Source organism: Amphiura filiformis, chromosome 11 (genome assembly GCF_039555335.1).
Source record: "Amphiura filiformis chromosome 11, Afil_fr2py, whole genome shotgun sequence".
NCBI lineage: Eukaryota > Metazoa > Echinodermata > Ophiuroidea > Amphilepidida > Amphiuridae > Amphiura > Amphiura filiformis.
This window is the reverse complement of record NC_092638.1, coordinates 24,884,879-24,904,806: the sequence shown is the minus strand read 5'-3', so window position 1 is coordinate 24,904,806 and position 19,928 is coordinate 24,884,879. Positions and strand designations below refer to the sequence as shown.

General features: G+C 36.3%; 1 protein-coding gene and 1 long non-coding RNA gene across 2 annotated transcripts in view; both read left to right on the top strand.

Moving 5' to 3' along the window:
• Positions 1-253: 253 nt before the first annotated feature.
• LOC140164614 (uncharacterized) lies at positions 254-9,106 on the top strand. Its single transcript, XR_011860546.1, has 3 exons — positions 254-453; positions 7,163-7,320; positions 9,011-9,106. It is a non-coding gene; the product is annotated as an uncharacterized lncRNA (long non-coding RNA).
• Positions 9,107-9,213: 107 nt separating this feature from the next.
• The window catches only part of LOC140163580 (synaptic vesicle 2-related protein-like), a 49,878-nt gene continuing 39,163 nt past the window's right edge, over positions 9,214-19,928 (top strand). Inside the window, exons 1-2 of the mRNA XM_072186894.1 lie at positions 9,214-9,247; positions 17,908-17,993. Coding sequence (XP_072042995.1) covers positions 9,214-9,247; positions 17,908-17,993 — 120 coding nt within the window. The remainder of the gene's footprint in view (positions 9,248-17,907; positions 17,994-19,928) is intronic.

Here is a 19,928-nt window from a genome sequence, read left to right as displayed (position 1 = left end):
TTTATAAAATACTTCCCGTTTTACAGCGTTTACCACATTTATAAGCATGCTAATAAATTAAAAAGCACAAAATAACATTTAATGCAAAATTACATGACTTTCTGTAGCTTTTTGGTACTGACGATATGGGTAATAATTCAATCTTATCAAATAATTTGTTGTTTTGAGCAACAAAATGTATTAGATAATAGAAACACTGCTATATGTCTTGGTCGCTTGCTTGCTTGTCTTATGTTTACAATAGCGCATCTGATAGCGGGGGGATACTATTACCATAGTGTTCTATAGATATTTTTGCTAAAAATATTAACATTTGGAGAAAAAATATGCTGTATAAATTTAGTGTTGTATTTCATGTTAGATTATAATTAAAACGAATGGAATTTGCAGACATGGCAGAGGCATTTTGGTAAAATGCAAGGATGTTCTTCTTCTGCAGATAAGATTTTTCATGTAAGTATTATATACTCTCCTGGCTTATTATGTACCGGCTCGATAAGGGTATAAGTGGGTCCCACTTGACATGCTTGAGTTCAAGAATAATTCAATATTTCATAAACATTATTATTTCTTTTTTACTTTTTATTCAATATTTCGTAAATAGAAAAGCGAGGCTTTCCTCAAAGGCATTTCTCAAGTGAATATGCACGGTACGGTTATGTACTATCGCGTGCATTCGATTTCAAATTAAAATCAAATGAATGAATTATGTCATAAATTGTATAATAATTATCTCCCTCTATATCTGTCTCTCCGTCCCACCCCTCTTCGTCCTCCCTTAAACACGATGTGTGTCTCAGAGGCGGGTGGGCTCACGGTGAAGTGTTGTGTGTGACGGTGTTTGTGGGGGTGGGTTAGAGAGGGGTTGTTTACTTGGGGGTGGTGCCCGGGGGGTGGTGTGTATATATTTGTAATATGTGCAGTGAATAAATTCATGTATACCTATTAAATAACACGAAAATTATTGAAATAGTATTTTTCATTTTTATTGACATCTCTACACGAGTGTATTACATTCATAAGCACAAAGCCAAGCACAAAGCCATTAGACAGGAATAGAGACAAACCCAATTGATTGATGTCGTTAATGATTAAGCAAGGACGCGTCAATTAAATCAATAAAATAATTTGACAATACGGGATAGGATCACAGGAATATGTCGTACAGGGAAAATCCCAGTTTAGCCGCTGTGCACTGTAGCCGCTGTGAATACATTTGCATGAGCACTAACGTAGACTTTCCTGGCTTCGGGTGCCCGTCAATAAGAAATCCTCTCAGTCTTACGTCCACTACTGGTACCTTAATTGGGTATAGCTGCTTAACATCATAACCCTCAACCATTCCATTCTAGATATAATAATAATAAATCAGCAGTTTCTTATAGCTTCCTCGAAGCGCTTTTACATTATATTTTTTTAAACTATTATTAAAAAGTATTATATAAAACAAATACATAAAATAGCAGACCAGCTGCAAATTATTCAATTAAAATGACAATCAGTGACACCAGTAAGAGGCACTCACAGCAAACAATTTTATAATTAAAGCAAAAATATATTTAATATATTTAATCACCCATTATGATTATGACAAAATATACAATTATTGTTGGGGACCCAGCCTGCCAAAGCCTCTAGAAAACATTGAGGTCTACACAGGGCGCTATTCAAGGTTTGAGAAGTGCTCTTTGTCAATTAGGGGGGGGGGCGTTTCTGTCCAGTTTTTTAAGCCGAAAAATAGGTAAAATGAAAAAAATAGCTCATTGGCTATCATCATGATCATTATCGTCACCATTTAACGTGAAGCTGCATGGGCGAATGAAGGTATTAATTAAAAATTGCAAAAGTGAAAGTTGGGATATGTGTAAACATATGGCAAAAAAATCAGGTTTGACAAAAAAAGAAAAAACATAAACAAAAACAAAAATACAATAACAAAAACAAATAAAAACAACAAAGCGCTAGCTTTTTAACTATAACAACTGATCGTATATTTATGGCTATAATAATAATTATAACAAACGAATGTACAATAATTGTACATGTATCCAATTTCTACACCATAGTTTCACGACGTTTTTAGCAATATAGCGTTATTATTTGTTTTGAAATGACTACGAAATTTGATGCTTTTCGATATTGCGATTCAGTTTGCTCGATCCATTTGCGTTATTTGATGCATACAGACACTAAAATGGACTCATATCCAGTGACAGAGTTTCCTAATCTCTTACAAATAACCTCATGTTGACCTCAAATTGCGAAATATTTTAATATTTTGAAAATGTTTGAAAACAATGGTGTAGCTTGAGTCATCGTATGGGGGTGGGGGAGGGTCAACAACCATTATTGGGAAACCACCAGCACTGTTTTTGAGGCAGCGGGAGGGGGAGGGTCACAGGCCATTTTCGGGCAGCTTTTTAAAAAATTTCGTTTGTGATTTTCCAACAATTTTCGAATCGATGGGAGGGTACGTTCCCCCCTCCCCACCCTCGTGTCCATATGACGCTAAGCCACTGTCTGCAAATCATTCAAAGGCAGACCCGTAGCCTTGGGACACACCCCTTGTCAAAAAAAAATCAATTTTTCAGGGGATGTATAATGCCGATATAATGTACCCAAGAAAGTTCAATTTTATAGATGTAAAATATGAACGAATTTATTTAGCAAAAGGTTTAAAGGCCCATTAAGTGATTTGCTCATCCACACAAAAGTAAAAATCATCAAAATCCAGATTTTGGTACCTTTGTCATTGTCATATATATAGATGTGCTAGATAGCCACCTAGTAGTTCAGCCGAAAGCTGTGTATTTAAGAATAAGGAATTTACATGAATCTGTAATTCGTATACAGTATCATTTTAAGAGCTACATGTATTTGAAAGGGGCTTCAACTTAGTCAATAATACCATGAATACTGTTTTCTTTGTTTTTGCCAAATTTTCATTTCAAAAATACCAAATGACAATTTGAACGGCTTATCCTTCACTTTTAAGCAATTTATAAACATTTTTATTTATTTATTTTTTTACACTTTCGCTGGGATCACTGAATGGGTCTGTAAATCACACACCCCACCTCTCTGAACAATCCTTTCTATGGGCATGTTCAAAGGTCTTCTTCGCATGCTGATGTAGACGACCATAAATTTTGAGACCTTCTGAGGCTGCATGCATAATAAACTATATTTCAGGGGCAGATGACGTATACGGCGTTTTCTAGTAAATTGAATTATATGATTGACTACTGACATTTTCCACGGAATAGGGTAACGATTTCAGCAAGGCATGCAACAAATTAAGTGAATTCGACAGAGCTGTTTTATACATAATATTATTTAAAGCTACCTAAACCACGAGCTCTTAATTTCTCTCGCATTTACTATGCAAAATGTACTATTATATTTTACATGGAATCGAATAATTACTTTGCATATAGGGGAACGAGAAATTGATAGATTTCGTGGTTTAAGGAATGCTTCAAAAATGTGTTTTTATTCTTCATCTTATTTGTACGTTATGAGCAAATGTTAAGACATAATTATTGTTTTGCTATCAAGACGAAACGTAACAAATAGCGTCACATTTATTTGAAGATAGTGTCCCGGGATAGTGTTCGTAATTAGATAAAATAATCAAAATAATAAATACGATTTTACTATAGCATCCAATACCCGGATGCAAAATGTAGGCCTACTACTATATTTTACATGGGATCGAATTACTTTGCATATAGGGGAACGAGAAATTTATAGATTTCGTGGTTTAAGGAATAGTTTTTAAAAATGTGTTTTTATTCTTCATCTTATTTGTACGTTATGAGCAAATGTTAAGACATAATTATTGTTTTGCTATCAAGACGAAACGTAACAAATAGCGTCAAATTTATTTGAAGATAGTGTCCCGAGATAGTGTTCGTAATTAGATAAAAAAAAAAAAAAAAGCGTTACGTGGCAAGAGGTAGACCTAAGTCATTCCACAGTGAATTAAGGGCTGCTACGAAAAAAACAAGTTTACCATAGTAAGTCGCAATACCATTCTCTTTAGTACATACTGCAGTTACTGTCCGTTTTCCTATACACAATACACAGTGCTCTCACCATTGACGCGTGACCCCTACAAATGATGTATGTTGGGAGAATGGACACTTGCCTAGTTAACATCACTGTGTGAAAAATAACCAGCCAATATTTTATTTATTCTCCAAAACTTCTAGCAAATATATTTCTCTAACATGACCTAAAATTACAGCTAGGTTAGATGTTCAGAAATGGTCGTACTTTTGTAAAATATGAGTGAGGGCAAGGCATAGCTAGCCAACTCCCCGTGTTATTTGAATGGAGATTTGACCGAAAATATTGGTATCGGACCGCTCACTTCTGAAGGATGCCACAAAAAAACCGGTAAAAGCTACATTTAAATTATTCTAAATAGGTTCTAGAAAATAAAGTTTTGTAACATGTCCTAAATTTTTAGCTAATTTAGGTGTTTGGAGGGTCGTACTTTTGTGTTTTAGGAAGGACATGTAAACGACAGATACACCAAAAATATGAAGAAATTATTTCTAAACCGTGTTAAGTCAAAAATCATTATGTTGCTCATTTTCAAGAATGCTGGTTTACAAAAAGCACGACATTGTCTGATTTCGTGAACAAAGCCACACATAACATTGTTTCCTTTCGTTTCCTTTATGATAAGGATAATGAACTGAGTGCAATGCATTCGTCAAGATAATCGCACGCGCCGTGGAGTTATTGCATTTAGCTCGAGAGCCGATAGGCTCAAGAGCTAAATGCAATAACTCCATGGCAAGTGCAATTATCTTGACGAATGCATTACACGATACATTATCCGTCATACACTTTGAGTGTAGGCCTATTAAAACAATAGGCAATATTAATTGCTGCATTCATTATATTAGTTTTAATATTAGGGAAAATATCTTGCATTTTAAAAACACCGTCAGGACATTGACCAGCTACGTAGCATTTAACTGGTAAAGAAAATCAATCCCTGTATAAGTTAGCTATCAATGGTATCGATTGCGCCATACGTCATACTTTAGTAACTTATTCACGCATGGTTTGTAACCAATTGACTTTATGTTGTGATCATTTAATATCGTGGTTTCGAATAGAGAGCACTGAACCAGTTCAACTGGAAACGATCGATTTAGATGTCCGACTAGTACTACGGTGAATTGAGATGAGAGGAAAAACATATCAATATCAACTGGACTTTATAGCTCTATAATTTGAACTTTAAAATCTACTTATATTAAAACACACGACATTGGGATTTAACAATTTGTTCAGTATTATCATAGGCCTTCAAACACATGTGTTTGAAGGCCTATAATATAAAGCATGATCATGATATTATGCGCTAGTGTGTGTTTCCAGGCCCGGCTATGTTATTTTAGATATAGGCCTACATGTATTTCATTTGTAAAATGCTGAATATTTTGCAATGGTGTCATCTTGTATAATTATGATCCACCTGTTTTGGCCCTTTTTAATTAATAGAAGCTCGATTATTCTCATTTGATGTTTGATTTATTTGAGGTCATTAATCATAATTTATGACAATGATATTTGACCTTTGCACGAGCGATTGCCGAATAGGGTGCAACTCTACTAGTCTTATTACAAGACTGCCCTACCCCAACCCTAACCCTAAACTCCGTAAACGAGGACTGGACTCAAGTCTAGCGAGTTGCACCCTATTCGGTAATTGTACCCTACTATAGAACACCGTTTGTAACTATACCATTTTAACACCACAGAATGTATATTCGTACTTTTTTGATGGTATATATATCGAACAGACAATTATATAGTTATATGACCTCTGTGTCGAAAGCGTCACCTAACTCTACTATATGGTTATGTGAAAGTAGTATTTCTAGTATTTGAGCGTGCACGTATTATCTAGAATCTATTGTTTAGCGTGCAGGTTTTAGATAATGCATTGTTTAGCGTGCAGGTTTATATAATTTGGGCTGTGAAGGGTAGTTCGCGAAAATAATGCACGGGAGAAGAATACATAACGATGAATAGAAACGGGCACTAGAAGTGTATAATCGGTTACCCAACTGAAGCTATGAATACCAGCTTTATTGCGATATCGCACATGAAAACAGTCACTTGTGCACAACCAGAGAAGATCCGATTTAATCAGTTGAGCTGTTTCAATGAGCGTTATCTTGGTTTAATAGCTTTTAATGGGGTTAAGTCCTGCAAAGGTCGAGATGAATTCTACTGTAGACATGACTGCATCATCCCAGTCTCGGTTCGGTTCCATCTCTGGATAATGTAACAATAAATAATTACATAATGCCCTATGAAAAAAATGCCAAAGTCCTGTACCCCCCCCCCCCCTTATATTTTCCTCAATGCCAAAAACCCATTCCTCTTCATCCACAAACACAGTCAACCATGCAGCAATATAGAAATATAGGCCTACTCGTATTATAAGTGAACGCGAAAGTCCATTGAGCGCTGATTCCTAGGTTGATTTTTAATGCTATGTAATCTACATTTCACCAGTCGTTCTCCATGGACCCGAGGGAGGGTCTATAGTATACGAGCTTATACGTACCAATAATTTTGTAATTGTAATAAATTAATATGAATAGATCAATATCACGCCTCAGTTTTCCATCGCTCTATTTTCTCGAGTCTTTTCTTTCTTTAAAACTATGCCTAAGGGGTTGTGCAATAATGACCCGGGAATAATAATGAGCCCCATGGAGGGTAAAGTTGGTAAAATGTCCCCAAAATCCAGAAGTTTTAAATGACAGTTTCATAATATTATAGCTATGACCACACAAATCTACAATGTGACTGTGTTGTGTGTAACTCGACTGAGACCAGTCCCCCAAAGCGTTGTTCCGCAAACAACATACCGCCCTCTATTATTATTATTATTATTTTTTTTTTTAACATTTAGTTGCTATCTACGGAAGACGAAACGTAAAAGTCGATCGCCTAATATTGGATTATTAAAATTAATGAAATTTATTGAAAAGAATTATTATAGATATGGTCTAAAAAATTCATTTCTTTTTCTTTTCACTGAAATTTCAATTGTGCATGAGTGACCGATAGTGTATTAACTGTTTTATGTTATCTTATCTCTCCTTTTTGTTGTGGTTCTTTTCAGACATAATGAGTATATCCTAAACCGATAAAGTTAAAATTTTCATGATCATCGAATAGAGAAGAAGGAGACATTAAGTTGAGTTACATGGATATGGATCTTGCTCTTGGGTTTGATGATGTTGCTATACCACATCAACGTCTGCGTGAGGACAGTTTACCGTAAGTAGGCTTATATATTTGAGAAACAAAATCCAGGCTTTAAATATTGGGTTTAGATCCAGGGGTAAATAAACTTCCTTTTTGGGTATCGGAAAATTAACATCTGTGGAAGTTAAGGGCTGTGGTATGAACGTTTGGACAGTATTTTTTGTGGGACATGAGAGCACATCAGACATATCGAATTGCATTCTGAATACGAAGAATGTCCTTCTGATATCAAATAATTTTTCGAAATTCGCAATACTACACATGGCAAATGTTTAAAAATTGATATTTTTGACATAAACAGTCCTTGAAGTATGTACTTAAAGTATATGTGGGATAAAAAGCCGACGATCAATTGAAAATTGTGACCTTTCGTATTGAAGATATGGATTTCTTACCCCAAAACACCAACATTTTTTTGTATTTTTCATGTGCTTATTATGGAAAGGGAATATGGATCCGGAACTTGAGCGCTATTGAGCACATGATGTGGCTTCAAAACCGGGCTTCAAAACACTCAAAATATTTACTTACAAATTATTTCGTGTTTTTTTTTGGGGGGGGGGTCGCTTGTCGGCAAAAAAACAAACCATTTTTTGACTAATGATGATGAAATTACACGCAGCCTTATCAAACATGCACTGATGCACAATGTTAAGCAGTAGATTCAGGTGGACTGAAGGGAGGATGCCCGGGAGGATGGGATGACTCGAGATAAAGATAAACAAAAACAAGAGTTGAGATTCCCGCATCTTGAAGACCCGAACCTGAGCTCTGAACTAATTTTATTGTCTTTAAAAAAATGCGTTATTGTTCAGTACTAAAGAAAGGCTTTGTGACAAAATTTCTTTCAATTATAATTTGGAAACTATGAAGAAAGAGCACTGCACTGATTACCGCCCACGCGTACGGTACCGGTAAAGTTTTGCCTCTTTCCTAATAAATCGATGCGCCCAATCCTACATAAACACCGGCGATTTTTTTTCTGTGTTGGAGAAGCTGAATGCATGGAGAAAGTTTGATGAATAAAACAGCTTTAACAGATGGGGAAATAATGTGACTTGTGTTATTATGCGTGGTATATCTTAGGAATAATGTAAAAGAAGCCAAGTGTGTAGTACTGTGGAACTGACATACAGCGTGTTCACGAATTTATACACAAAGTATTATACGGAATGTTGAGCGACATCGTCGCCGTCGGATTCAGTGTACAGTATTTATGGCAATACCGCTAAGCGCTAATGTAATGACTTGTGACAGTTGAATGCGGAGTGACGACGTGTTTGGTGATCAGTGCAGTGTGAAAACTGAACTCTATTTATGAATTACATCACGTGAATTATGTTGTATTCCAAAATAAGGAGCTAGTTGTGATGATTTTGGAACACATACATGACACTGCCTGCCTACAACTTAAAGTGCAACCAGAGCGAGTTCAGCCAAGGGAAATACATTATGCAAAGAGTTGAAACTTTTTTAATATCCAGAAAAAGCAATAACCAAGTAACTTTTGGTCATCATGAGGACAGAAATTAAATACAACATACATGTAATGTTGAAAACTCTACCTCAGTTTCTTTGCATTGTATCATCATCAGGACATTTTAATATTTTTTATTGATGTGAAATGCAGAAATTAGATTGTTTGTAGTCTTGATTTGAGTACTGTATATATTTTTCAACACAAAATGGATTTTATTAACAGGGTTGTAAAATTCCGCAAAGGAAGCACCCAAAGTGGTGGTAGTGATCCTCCAGATGCAGTGGAAGCCAGAGCTTGGTGCACGGGGAGGCAGCTGCGTGATGAAGAAGTAGACCTTGGGACTAATGCAGGTGGAGGAGGTCCAGCAAATTATGGAGCCCATGCATCATCACCGGTCGTTGAAATGCAGAAAGTGATTGGAGCAAATGGAGAGCGACTGCAGCACAGGGGAATGTGAAGGTAAGGGGATTGAATAATAATGAGCCTCCCAAAAACTGCTTTCCCCTCCCCCTCTCAGCCCACCAAAAATAGCTAAAAATAGCAGACCGGTACTGTGCAGTGCCGGTCTGCTATTCAATTATGTGGTGCATTGGGTGACATATGTTCTACATCATGATGATCCACCCCAAAATAAAAATCATCGTATAGATCCCTGTACTTTAAAATGTTTGTTCGGTTTATATAAGGGGGAAAAATAAAACTTGTAACACTGTATTGATATAGTAGAATGGCATGCACGCAGTTAGGCGCATTTAATGCTTAGAGCGTTTTAAAGGAACCCAGGATTGTGTGCCAAAACTTGCTTGTTCCCCCTTTTGGCTGGCAAAAAAAAATCTCCCCCACCTCAATTTGACCTCGGACCCTTTGGTCACTTACAACTGGCCAAAATAAAAAAATAAGGAGTCCCGGGACACGCAGACATGCCAGATGCGACCCCTGCCTTGGGGTTCAGTCAGTTTAAAGGCAATTCAGTGATTTACACATCCAGAGGATCGTAAAAATTACCAAAATTAAAATTTTAGCACCCTTGTGTACAGTGTCATGTGCTATAGCCTAAACTGGTTACCAGTTTAAAAGCGAAAAGGCGAGTATAAAGTCTAAGACAGAATTAATAAGATGATATGAACCTGTAATTTCTCTACAAATTAAAGTATCACTACAAATTAAGGGCGTACTACACCCATACTGGTTTGATTGGTCTAAATAAATATTTTTTCATTTATAGCTAGGCGATATATGCACGGATCATGTGAAATAAAAAATAAATAAAAAAAAAGGTGCTTTTAAACAATTGTAGTAAGTCATTTTAGCCCTATATATTTTGTTTACTGTATCCTAGTTACTCAGATGCGTGTTTCATAACAACCATGATTTATTCTATTCAGCATGTTCAAGTAGGGTACATGAATAGAATACATTAAATCCTTTGTTATACTCTCTATAGAAAATCTAGTGGTGCATGCAAAATATATTTATAAACACTTACACAATGGATGTATAGTCATTAGTCAATAATATTATAATGTGTTGTTAGGAGAAGAAAAGGCTATTAGGTCACCGTATGTCATAATAATAATAATGTCAGGTTATAGGTCAATTGGTTCAGGTCAAATTTAAGCATCAATTTTGAATACACATATGAGAGTTTGTGATATCATAATGAGGAATAATTTTGATATTCTGTCTTTAACTGGATATATATCGAGAAGTGCAAGGTGGATATACTAATATACCTTGGGATGTAAATGGTGAGTACAATAATTTAGAATGCCTAGTTGAGACGGATTTCACAAATAAATATAAAATAGTTACCAAAATCACAAGCGTTAAGCTTACGGAAAACTACCCAATATGGTGGTATAGGTGACAAGAAATACAATTTTTTCAACATTGCTGTAGTATGGTTACGTGGTAACCTGTTACCTGTGGCTTAATTAAGTTTCAGTGAAATAATGTCGCAAGTTAAAAATACAAAATATAGCTCAACATTGAAAATAGAAGCATTTTAACCAGTTCCTTTTTTGATAGTTGTGGAGCACCAAGTTCATGAAGTCATAAAAGAAATCAGGAACCACTTATTCCCATTTTACATATCAACTTTATTTCCCTAACGTGTTAGCAACACATATCCAAAATTTTAACGAAATCCGTCGATAGTAAGCTTTCCAAAATGAAGTGAATTTAAATCATCAGTGATGTACCACCTTTTGGCTTCTACTTTTAAAAGCATGTAAGCTACGTTGATACCGATGCCACCAATAAAAGCGAGAAGATTTGCCCCTTCATTTTGCATACCACTTTGTCCAATTTTTTTTGTAATTTCTTCACAAAATGCAAAAAAATGCAAAAAAATCAATGGGTGTAGTACCCCTTAAAGTATCACTACATGTATCCGGGACATACGAGACTTCAACTTTGTCAATACGGTACTGCTGTTTCCTTGTTTTTTGCCAAATTTTTCAATTACCCAATGACAATTTGAACTAGACTTAGCTGTGGTCTAAGACCACGAACACAGCCGTGTTGTGACCCCTTATTGACCTTTGACCCCAAAATATATGAAAGTCCCATAGACATTGGCTAGTGTCAATATACATTTGCATGTGGCATCACTATGCCATGTTACTTGTGGCAGAAGGGGCATTTTGAAGGTTTTTCGTCTCAGACCGGAAGTGACCCCTTGATGACCTTTGACCCAAAATAAAAAAATACCACATATACACTGGGTAACCACAATTCATATATGAACATACCGTTACTGTCCTTTGTTTTTCTTAGCTAATAAAATTTTTTTGAAGGTTTTTCGTTTTATACCGGAAATGACCACTTAATAACCTTTGACCCCAAATCTGTGTACACCCCATATACACTGGGTAACACCAATGCATGTGTGCAAGTGGTATCACTGTCCTCGTAATTTGTGGAAGAAGATGCATTTTATAAGTATTTCGTTTTATACCGGAAGTGACCCCTTAATGACCTTTGACCCCAAATTAAAAAAATACCACATATACACTGGGCAACCACAATTTACGTGTGCATATACCGTTACTGTCCTCGCTTTTTCTTAGCTAATAAAAATTTTTGAAGATATTTCGTTTTTATACCGAAGTGACCCCTTAATGACCTTTGACCCCAAATCTGTGTACACCCTATAGACACTAGGTAATTACAATACATGTGTGCAAGTGGCGTCACTGTCCTACGTAATTTGTGGGAGAAGATGCATTTTAAAGGTTATTTCGTTTTATACGGAAGTGACCCCTTAATGACCTTTGACCCATATAAAAAAATATCACATATACACTAGGTAACTGCAACTCAGATGTGAACATACCGTTACTGCCCTATATTTTGTTTAGCTAATAAAAAATTTTGAAGGTATTTCGTTTTACACGGAAGTGACCCTTAATGACCTTTGACCCCAAATCTGTGTACACCATATAGACACTGGATGATAACAATGCATGTGTGCTAGTGGCGTCACTGTCCTACGTAAGTTGTGGGAGAAGATGCATTTTTAGGTGAAATCACGTTTTTGAACCCTATGACCTCTGCGTGACCTTTGACCCCACAAGTTTCATGTGACATGTAGGGGCACGGTCAATGATCATTGTGACCAAGTTAGGTCAAAATCGATGTAAGCGTGTGAGTGCTAGAGCAAATGTAATGGTTGACAGAAGAAGAAAGAAAGAAAGAAAGAAGAACTAGACTTAGCTGTGGTCTAAGACCACGATCACAGCCGTGTTGTGACCCCTTAATGACCTTTGACCCCAAAATATATGAAAACCTCATAGACATTGGCTAATGTCAATGTATGTGTGCACGTGGCATCACTTTGCCATGTAATTTGTGGCAGAAGGGGCATTTTGAAGGTTTTATGTCTCAGACCGAAGTGACCCCTTAATGACCTTTTACCCCAAATAAAAAATACCACGTATACACTGAGGAACATCAATTTATGTGTGAATGTACCGTCTCTGTGCTATATTTTTCTTGGCTGGTAAAACTTTTTGAAGTTATTTCGTTTTTATACGAAGCGACCCTTAATAACCTTTGACCCCAAATCTGTGTACACCCCATAGACACTGGGTAATAACAATGCATGTGTGTAAGTGGCATCACTGTCCTCACGTGATTTGTGGGAGAAGATGCATTTTAAAGGTATTTCGTTTTATACCGGAAATTACCCCTTAATGACCGTTGACCCCAAATAAAAAAATACCATATATACATTGAGTAAACACAATTCATGTGTGAACATACCATCACTCTCCTAAGATTTTCTTAGCTAATAAAAATTTTTGAAGATATTTTGATTTATACCGGAAGTGACCCCTTAATGACCTTTGACCCCAAATCTGTGTACACCCCATAGACACTAGATAATAACAATGCATGTGTGCAAGTGGCGTCACTGTCCTACATAGTCTGTGGAAGAAGATGCATTTTAAAGGTATTTCGTTTCATACCGGAAGTGACCCCTTAATGAGATTTGACCTCAAATAAATAAATACCACATATACATTGGGTGACTGAAGATCATATGCGAACATACCGTTACTGTCCCATGTTTTACTTAGCTAATAAAATTTTTTAAAGGTATTTCGCTTTATACCGGAAGTGACCCCTTAATGACCTTTGACCCCAAATCTGTGTACACCACATAGACACTGGGTAATAACAATTCATGTGTGCAAGTGGCGTCGCTGTCATACGTGAAGTCGTGGGAGAAGATGCATTTTAGTTGAAATCACGTTTTTGACCCCTTTGACCTCTGCATGACCTTTGACCCCACAAGTTTCATGTGACATGTAGGGGCACGGTCAATGATCATTGTGACCAAGTTAGGTCAAAATCGATGTAAGCGTTTGAGTGCTAGAGCAAATGTAATGGTTGACAGAAAGAAGAAAGAAAGAAGAAGAAAGAAGAAGAACCTGTAAGAAAAAAAGACACAGCCGTGACTAACGCCACGGCTGTGTAAAGAACCTGTAAAGAAAAAGACACAGCCGTGACTAACGCCACGGCTGTGTAATGACTTCATCCTTCACTTCGACAATTTGTAAACAATTTTAAATTTTTCACACTTCGCTGGGATCACTGAATAGGCCTTTGAATAGCTACATTATTGCTCTAACCTTGATATTATTTTTAGAATTTATAGAGCTGTTTTGTATAGAACCAGCCATGCATAAATGATGCCCTTGGTCGTACTGGGCCTGAGTTGGCCAGTAAAAAACAATTATATTTGAACATGCTGCTAACTTTATGAAATAACTTTATACAATGTAGGCCCCCTATCACAAATTTGGCAAGATCCACTTGTTGAGAACTTGGCAGCATGTCACAATCATGACCAGTGTTCGAAATTAAGGGGAAATGGAGATGCAGGGACTGTCTTTTGGAATTTGCAGGAGAGCATTAAATAGCTCTTCTAGCCTTCAAGGAGGGGGTGTTTAGAGCTTTAATACAATATAATATAAGGAGAGTATGATCAACTAAGGAGAGCTTTAAAGCACATTAGCACTCTATCAGATTTAAGGAGAGCAGTAGAGAGTGATTGGATTGACTACTCTCCTCAAAAGCCATGTCCCTGAGATTTGTCTGGAGGTCAACCTACAAAATGTAGGCATAGATTTTGCAAAATATTTCAGTTGCATATAACTGCTTTTTGTGTCCTTCGTGCATTGTTGTCTCTGTTCTTGTTTTTATGGCATTTTGTTCTAGATGTTTTCCTTGCTTGTACATGTATTAGGACCCCAATGAAAATAAGCTTTTCCCCAAGGCTTTTTGGGCTATCCTTGGTACTTGTGTTGGTTTGTAATTCGTTATACTTAAATTTTATTTTGTAAAAATAATACTGTACCGGTAACTGTATTTTAGTTTGTATTTGTATGTTTAAAGTACTGAATCAAATCAAATCCCAAAAATGTGTGTTATTTTTTAGGTGCAAAAATTCCTCACACTCCTCAAACCCTACCCTGTAACAAATTACAAATTGATTTTATGGCCTATATTAATGTACAATGTATCAAATTCTAAATACTATCTATACAATGTACCAGCACAATACAATTTATAATTGAATGTTAAATTTTTATGCCCATTAGGTTTTGAATGTACACACATGTGTAGGCTATATATCGTAATTAGAAACCAAACATTGATTTAGCAAATTAGCATGTAAATGAATCCAGGTTTAAAACTAATCAATATAATATTACGTAGGCTTGGATCACAGTGTGGAATTACATTACTGAATGGTCGGAGCAGATATTTTGGAGTCAAAAAATCTAGGTTATAAAGTGCCTGTGTGAATAAATCATGCACATCACAGAAATGATCACACAAATCGGATCACCATGACTGTGAGCTTTTGACATTTGTTGTAAACCACAATCAGTGGCGGCACGAGGAATTTTCTCAGGGGCATGGTGGGGGGAAAAGTGAATTTCAGGGGGGGGGGGGGCAAAATTGAGCAAAAAGTGGAAATTTACATTATTTTGTGGGGTTTGCCTCAAAAGTGTGGGGGTGGGAAGAAAAATATTGCCCCCCCCCCCTTTCCTGTAGCGCTGCCACTGACCACAATGTATACTGCGGAGATAATGTATCAATCTGCAGGAATAATAATTTTTTTTTAAATTTTATAAAAATTTTTAGACCTTGGGCATATAAATTTACATGTTTTTTCTCCAAAAAGTCAGATATATAGCCTATATTGTTGATTTTACTACCCTCACAACCCATTATTAAAATCCTGCTCTGTGATTTATTTAAAAAAAACCTGAATCACATGAGTGCCCTTTGCAATAATAGGTCAAGCGCCGTAACACATTCTACACATGACATTATAAACGCTTGGTTAGGCTTACAATATTTTTGTGATCCACGCTCACTTGTATTGCATTGTTGCTAATATTGTCACTAAATATTAGCAAAGCATTTGTAGTTATGCATTGCTTAAAGGTCCGTAACCCGATCGACAGCATCATCCCCGATTTTTTTCATTGTTGATGAGGTTTTGGTATCACATAATAGATACTATTTTTCTCATTACTATCCTGAAATTTGACGCTCCAAGTCGATGTATTTCGGAGAAATCATGAATCACAGCGGTTTTTACAGGTATACCAGTTTGTAAACAATGGTAAATACTTTGGAATTCTGGGAGGAATTATGAGCGAAATATCAGTCACCGCAACAGCTACTTTGGTTTCGCGTCATACACATTCTGTGAAAAAGCGAACCACACTAACTGCTGAGGAGACGGTTTGCCGTATATAGTTATTAAAACGACAAGAGGAAGCGTGGTGTGCTGAATAGCTCAATTGACTAGCGCGTTTGTTTTTTACCCGCGAGGTACCCGGTTCAAAACCCGGTCTCGGAAGGTTTTTTTTCCTCTCCATTTTACCCAAACTTTTTTTATATTCATTTGAAATGTACATATTGCAAGGGATATATATTTTGTTTCCTTTTTTCTGAAAGCGGTGCGAAAATAAAAACATTTTCCGTTCAATACGGGCCGGGCATTGTACAGCATGTCAGCATTCGTCATTGCCTGCCCAGAATGCAATTCACGTATACCAAGGTATTGGATTGCAAATTTGGCTATTTATTCACATTTACGCTGAAAATGCTCTCGTTTTTCACAAAGCAGCATAAAGGAGGCGATATTTGATATTATTATGTAATTTTAAAGACAATCCATATCCAAAACCAATAGGGTTACCCCCCTTTAATGACCTGTATCATAATTAAGTATTCAGAAATACTTAATAACACAGCACAGGTGGCTAACAGTTTCAGCCAGGAGATATTATTCTAAGTATATATATTGGCTATAATGAGTTCGTTAATGGGCCGGTTGAGGATGTGTTGGTATTGGTAATATTTAAAAATTTATATAAAAGTTGTTTAATTCCACATGGGGACATGCAAATGCTTGCTGTTATCATGTAAAATCCCGGTGGGGTCACTCAAGTTGAGTTACTGACCACATGATCGTTACCAAGATCGCGGAAAAAGGGGTCAATTTGAGGGAACGTCCACAGGCAAAATTGTCCACGAAAATGAGAGGATTAGGGGTAAAACTTGTTCTCGAAATGGATAAAAAGTGTCGCGAATTTGGTCGACTGTTACCACATGCGTATAGAAATATAGAAAAGGTTTAACAATGTAATTCAGGGAATTTGTTATAAAGCATTTGTACATACTCATCAAAGGCATACTTTTATGATTCTGTGAAGAAAAATGTGCGAATGTGTGTTGAAGCCTTGAAATGTTAAAATAGGGGCAAGTTTGCAAAAGTGTCGTTGGAAATGGAATTGTAAAAATAGGGGCATTTCAAACTACCATTTTGTCCCTGTTTTGGGGTCATGTGCGTCACCTTGCACAGGGGCAAGGGCTTAGGCAGCCAGTCGTGTAGGGAGTGTTTTACACACCAAAATTTGATACACACCCTTCACCCAGTTTTTGCCCACATGGCCTATACTTTGTACACAAATCTTAAATTTACACACCCAGTTTTTTGGATTTACACACCCAAACCTTCAAAGCATGCCTAAGACCTTGCACAGGGGAGTGACCCCACCGGGGGTAAAATAGGCAGCATAGAATAAATTAGTTGGTTCTCGTCTGGAGGATTTTATGAATTATTTTATGAATTGCTGCGGGTAAAAATTGGCATTGCTAGCAGAACTCTGTAATATTTTTTGAGGCATTCTTTTAAATGGAAAACAACAAGGGGCTTTTTATTTGAAGGCTGTAAGTGATAGAATGTTACAAACATTTTTTGTACATGATTCATGTTGTGTAATTAAACTTTTTTAGTCATCAAAATTAAGAACCAAAATTTAATTAATTATTAATTAGTTAATTTTAACCGATATTAATAAATTAATTTTATACAGCCTTACATTGTATCATATCAAGACTGACATACAAAATATTTTTAAACAGTATTATATATCGGCCAAAAAAGATCATACACATTTTCAATGGCAAATTTCAGCTCTGTCAATGAAATGTTATGCAATGGGGTAGGGGGAGGCAGGATGGGGGAAACTTTTGTCTACTTTGGAATTATCATAAAATTTGGTTTTGTTGTGGTCTCATTTCAGATGAATTTACAGTGGAGCAAGCAGTGGAGGCTATTGGATTTGGCCGGTTTCAGATACAGATATCTGCTCTAACAGGACTGGCATGGGTAAGTCAAACTCTCAGGAACCACTATATAAGCTCAATAAAAATCATCATAAAGCATGTACAAGTATGTAAAATGAGTTTTAGCACCTGAGTTTATGTTTAACCAAATTAAAAGTTCAGGAATTTTTTTTTGAAATTTTCATTTGTATTGATGAGTATTATCAAGTTCATCTTTCCAAAAATATTGATTGACAAAAACCCAAATATATAATTAGCCTTTTCTTACTGTAACTTTGCACTACCACTGTTAACATATTGTTAAAGTAATTTTTTTGTGACTAATAGTACAAAATATAGTTCAACTTATTCAAGCATTTAAAACATATTTATTCCCCAATCTTTACACAAGAACACTTTGAGCTTATTGCTTATAGATTGATGATCAATGCCTTCATATGGCTCCGATAAGAAATGTAATGCCATGATTGCTATCTTCAGAAGATAGCACACTTAGATGTATTGTCTATACATATGTTCTGCTAATAAATGCTAATAAACCTGATTTGATTTTTGAAATTGCTAGTTTTGCATCATAAATGCAGAAGAAAGCACACTTAGATGTATTTTCTATACAAAACACAGATAATTGCACAGCATAGGCTACAACTTAATTTATTCTGCAGTCAGGTGGTCTACATTTGTTCTACTAATAAACCTGATTTGATTTTATCACCAGCTTTTGAAATTGCTAGTTTTGCATCATAAAATACAACTCACAACATGTATAATAAAGTTTTCTGACGTGAAACAGTTAATCTGACAATTCACAGAAAAGAAAACGAGCAAGGTACACCAACTTGATGTGGGGAAACATGTAAAATACAGACTAGACAATATGCAGGGGGGGGGGGCCAAAACCAGCAAATGTAGGCATAGGAAGTAGGCAAAGTTCGATAGCCAAAAATTACCAGTTCCAAGGCTCACAAAAGTGCTAAACCTGCAAAAACAACAAGGATCAATGATGTAAATCACTGTGCACACTCGGTAAACCAAACAACCAATGTAGGTACCAAAACAGGCAAAGTTTGATGGCCAAAAATTGCCAATTTCAGAGCCCACAGAAGTGTCAGCAAAACAGTACAAAATAACCTGGAGCAGACAAACAAAACCAAACAGACAAAAAACAATTCACAGTTAGAGCACATTACCTACTATGTATTTTCTTTCAGTTGAAGAATGTACAATACTCTATAATAAATAGTGAAGAAAATATAGCATTAAATTATCTTAAATTGCAAACCAAAAAATAAGAACCCTAAAACTATTGTAATAATTAGAGGTTAATAACTGCGCATCGGTTATTTGGAGGGCATTGTGAAAAATCTAAACATTTTGCCTTTGGAACCGAGGAATATCCCGAGGGCGTAGCCCGAGGATATTCCGAGGTCCAAAGCAAAATGTTTAGATTTTTCACAATGCCCGCCATATTACCGATGCAAAGTTATTAACCTCATTCCTAACCGTCACTTTAATCTCTTCACCTTACAAAATAACACAAAATTTTGCTCAAAAGTTGATAAAAATAGATGATTTTTACATCTTCCCTTGCCAAAGATCGATCAGGCTAAAACAGAGCGACCAATAACAAAAGTGCGTATCACAATCTGTGCAAATCTGGTAGCGCGCAATCCAAATAAGGCAGCCAGCGCGCGCGCAGTTTGTTGGACGCACAATACCGCGCACGCAGAAGTCAATTGTGTGCGACATTGGAACAATTACGCATTTTGCGGTCAATTGTGAGATATTAATGACCTCGATTTGCATTCGCGTTTTCGCACGCATCGCATTTATTAATGAGGTTATGAATTTAATTTAAGAAACACAGAGCTGCCACCAGCGTGATGACTGTCTGCGTATACAGTGTACTGTGTGATGAACATCCTTCATCCATGTGTGCAAAACACAGACTCACTTGTGATGGCTTAGTATTTTCATA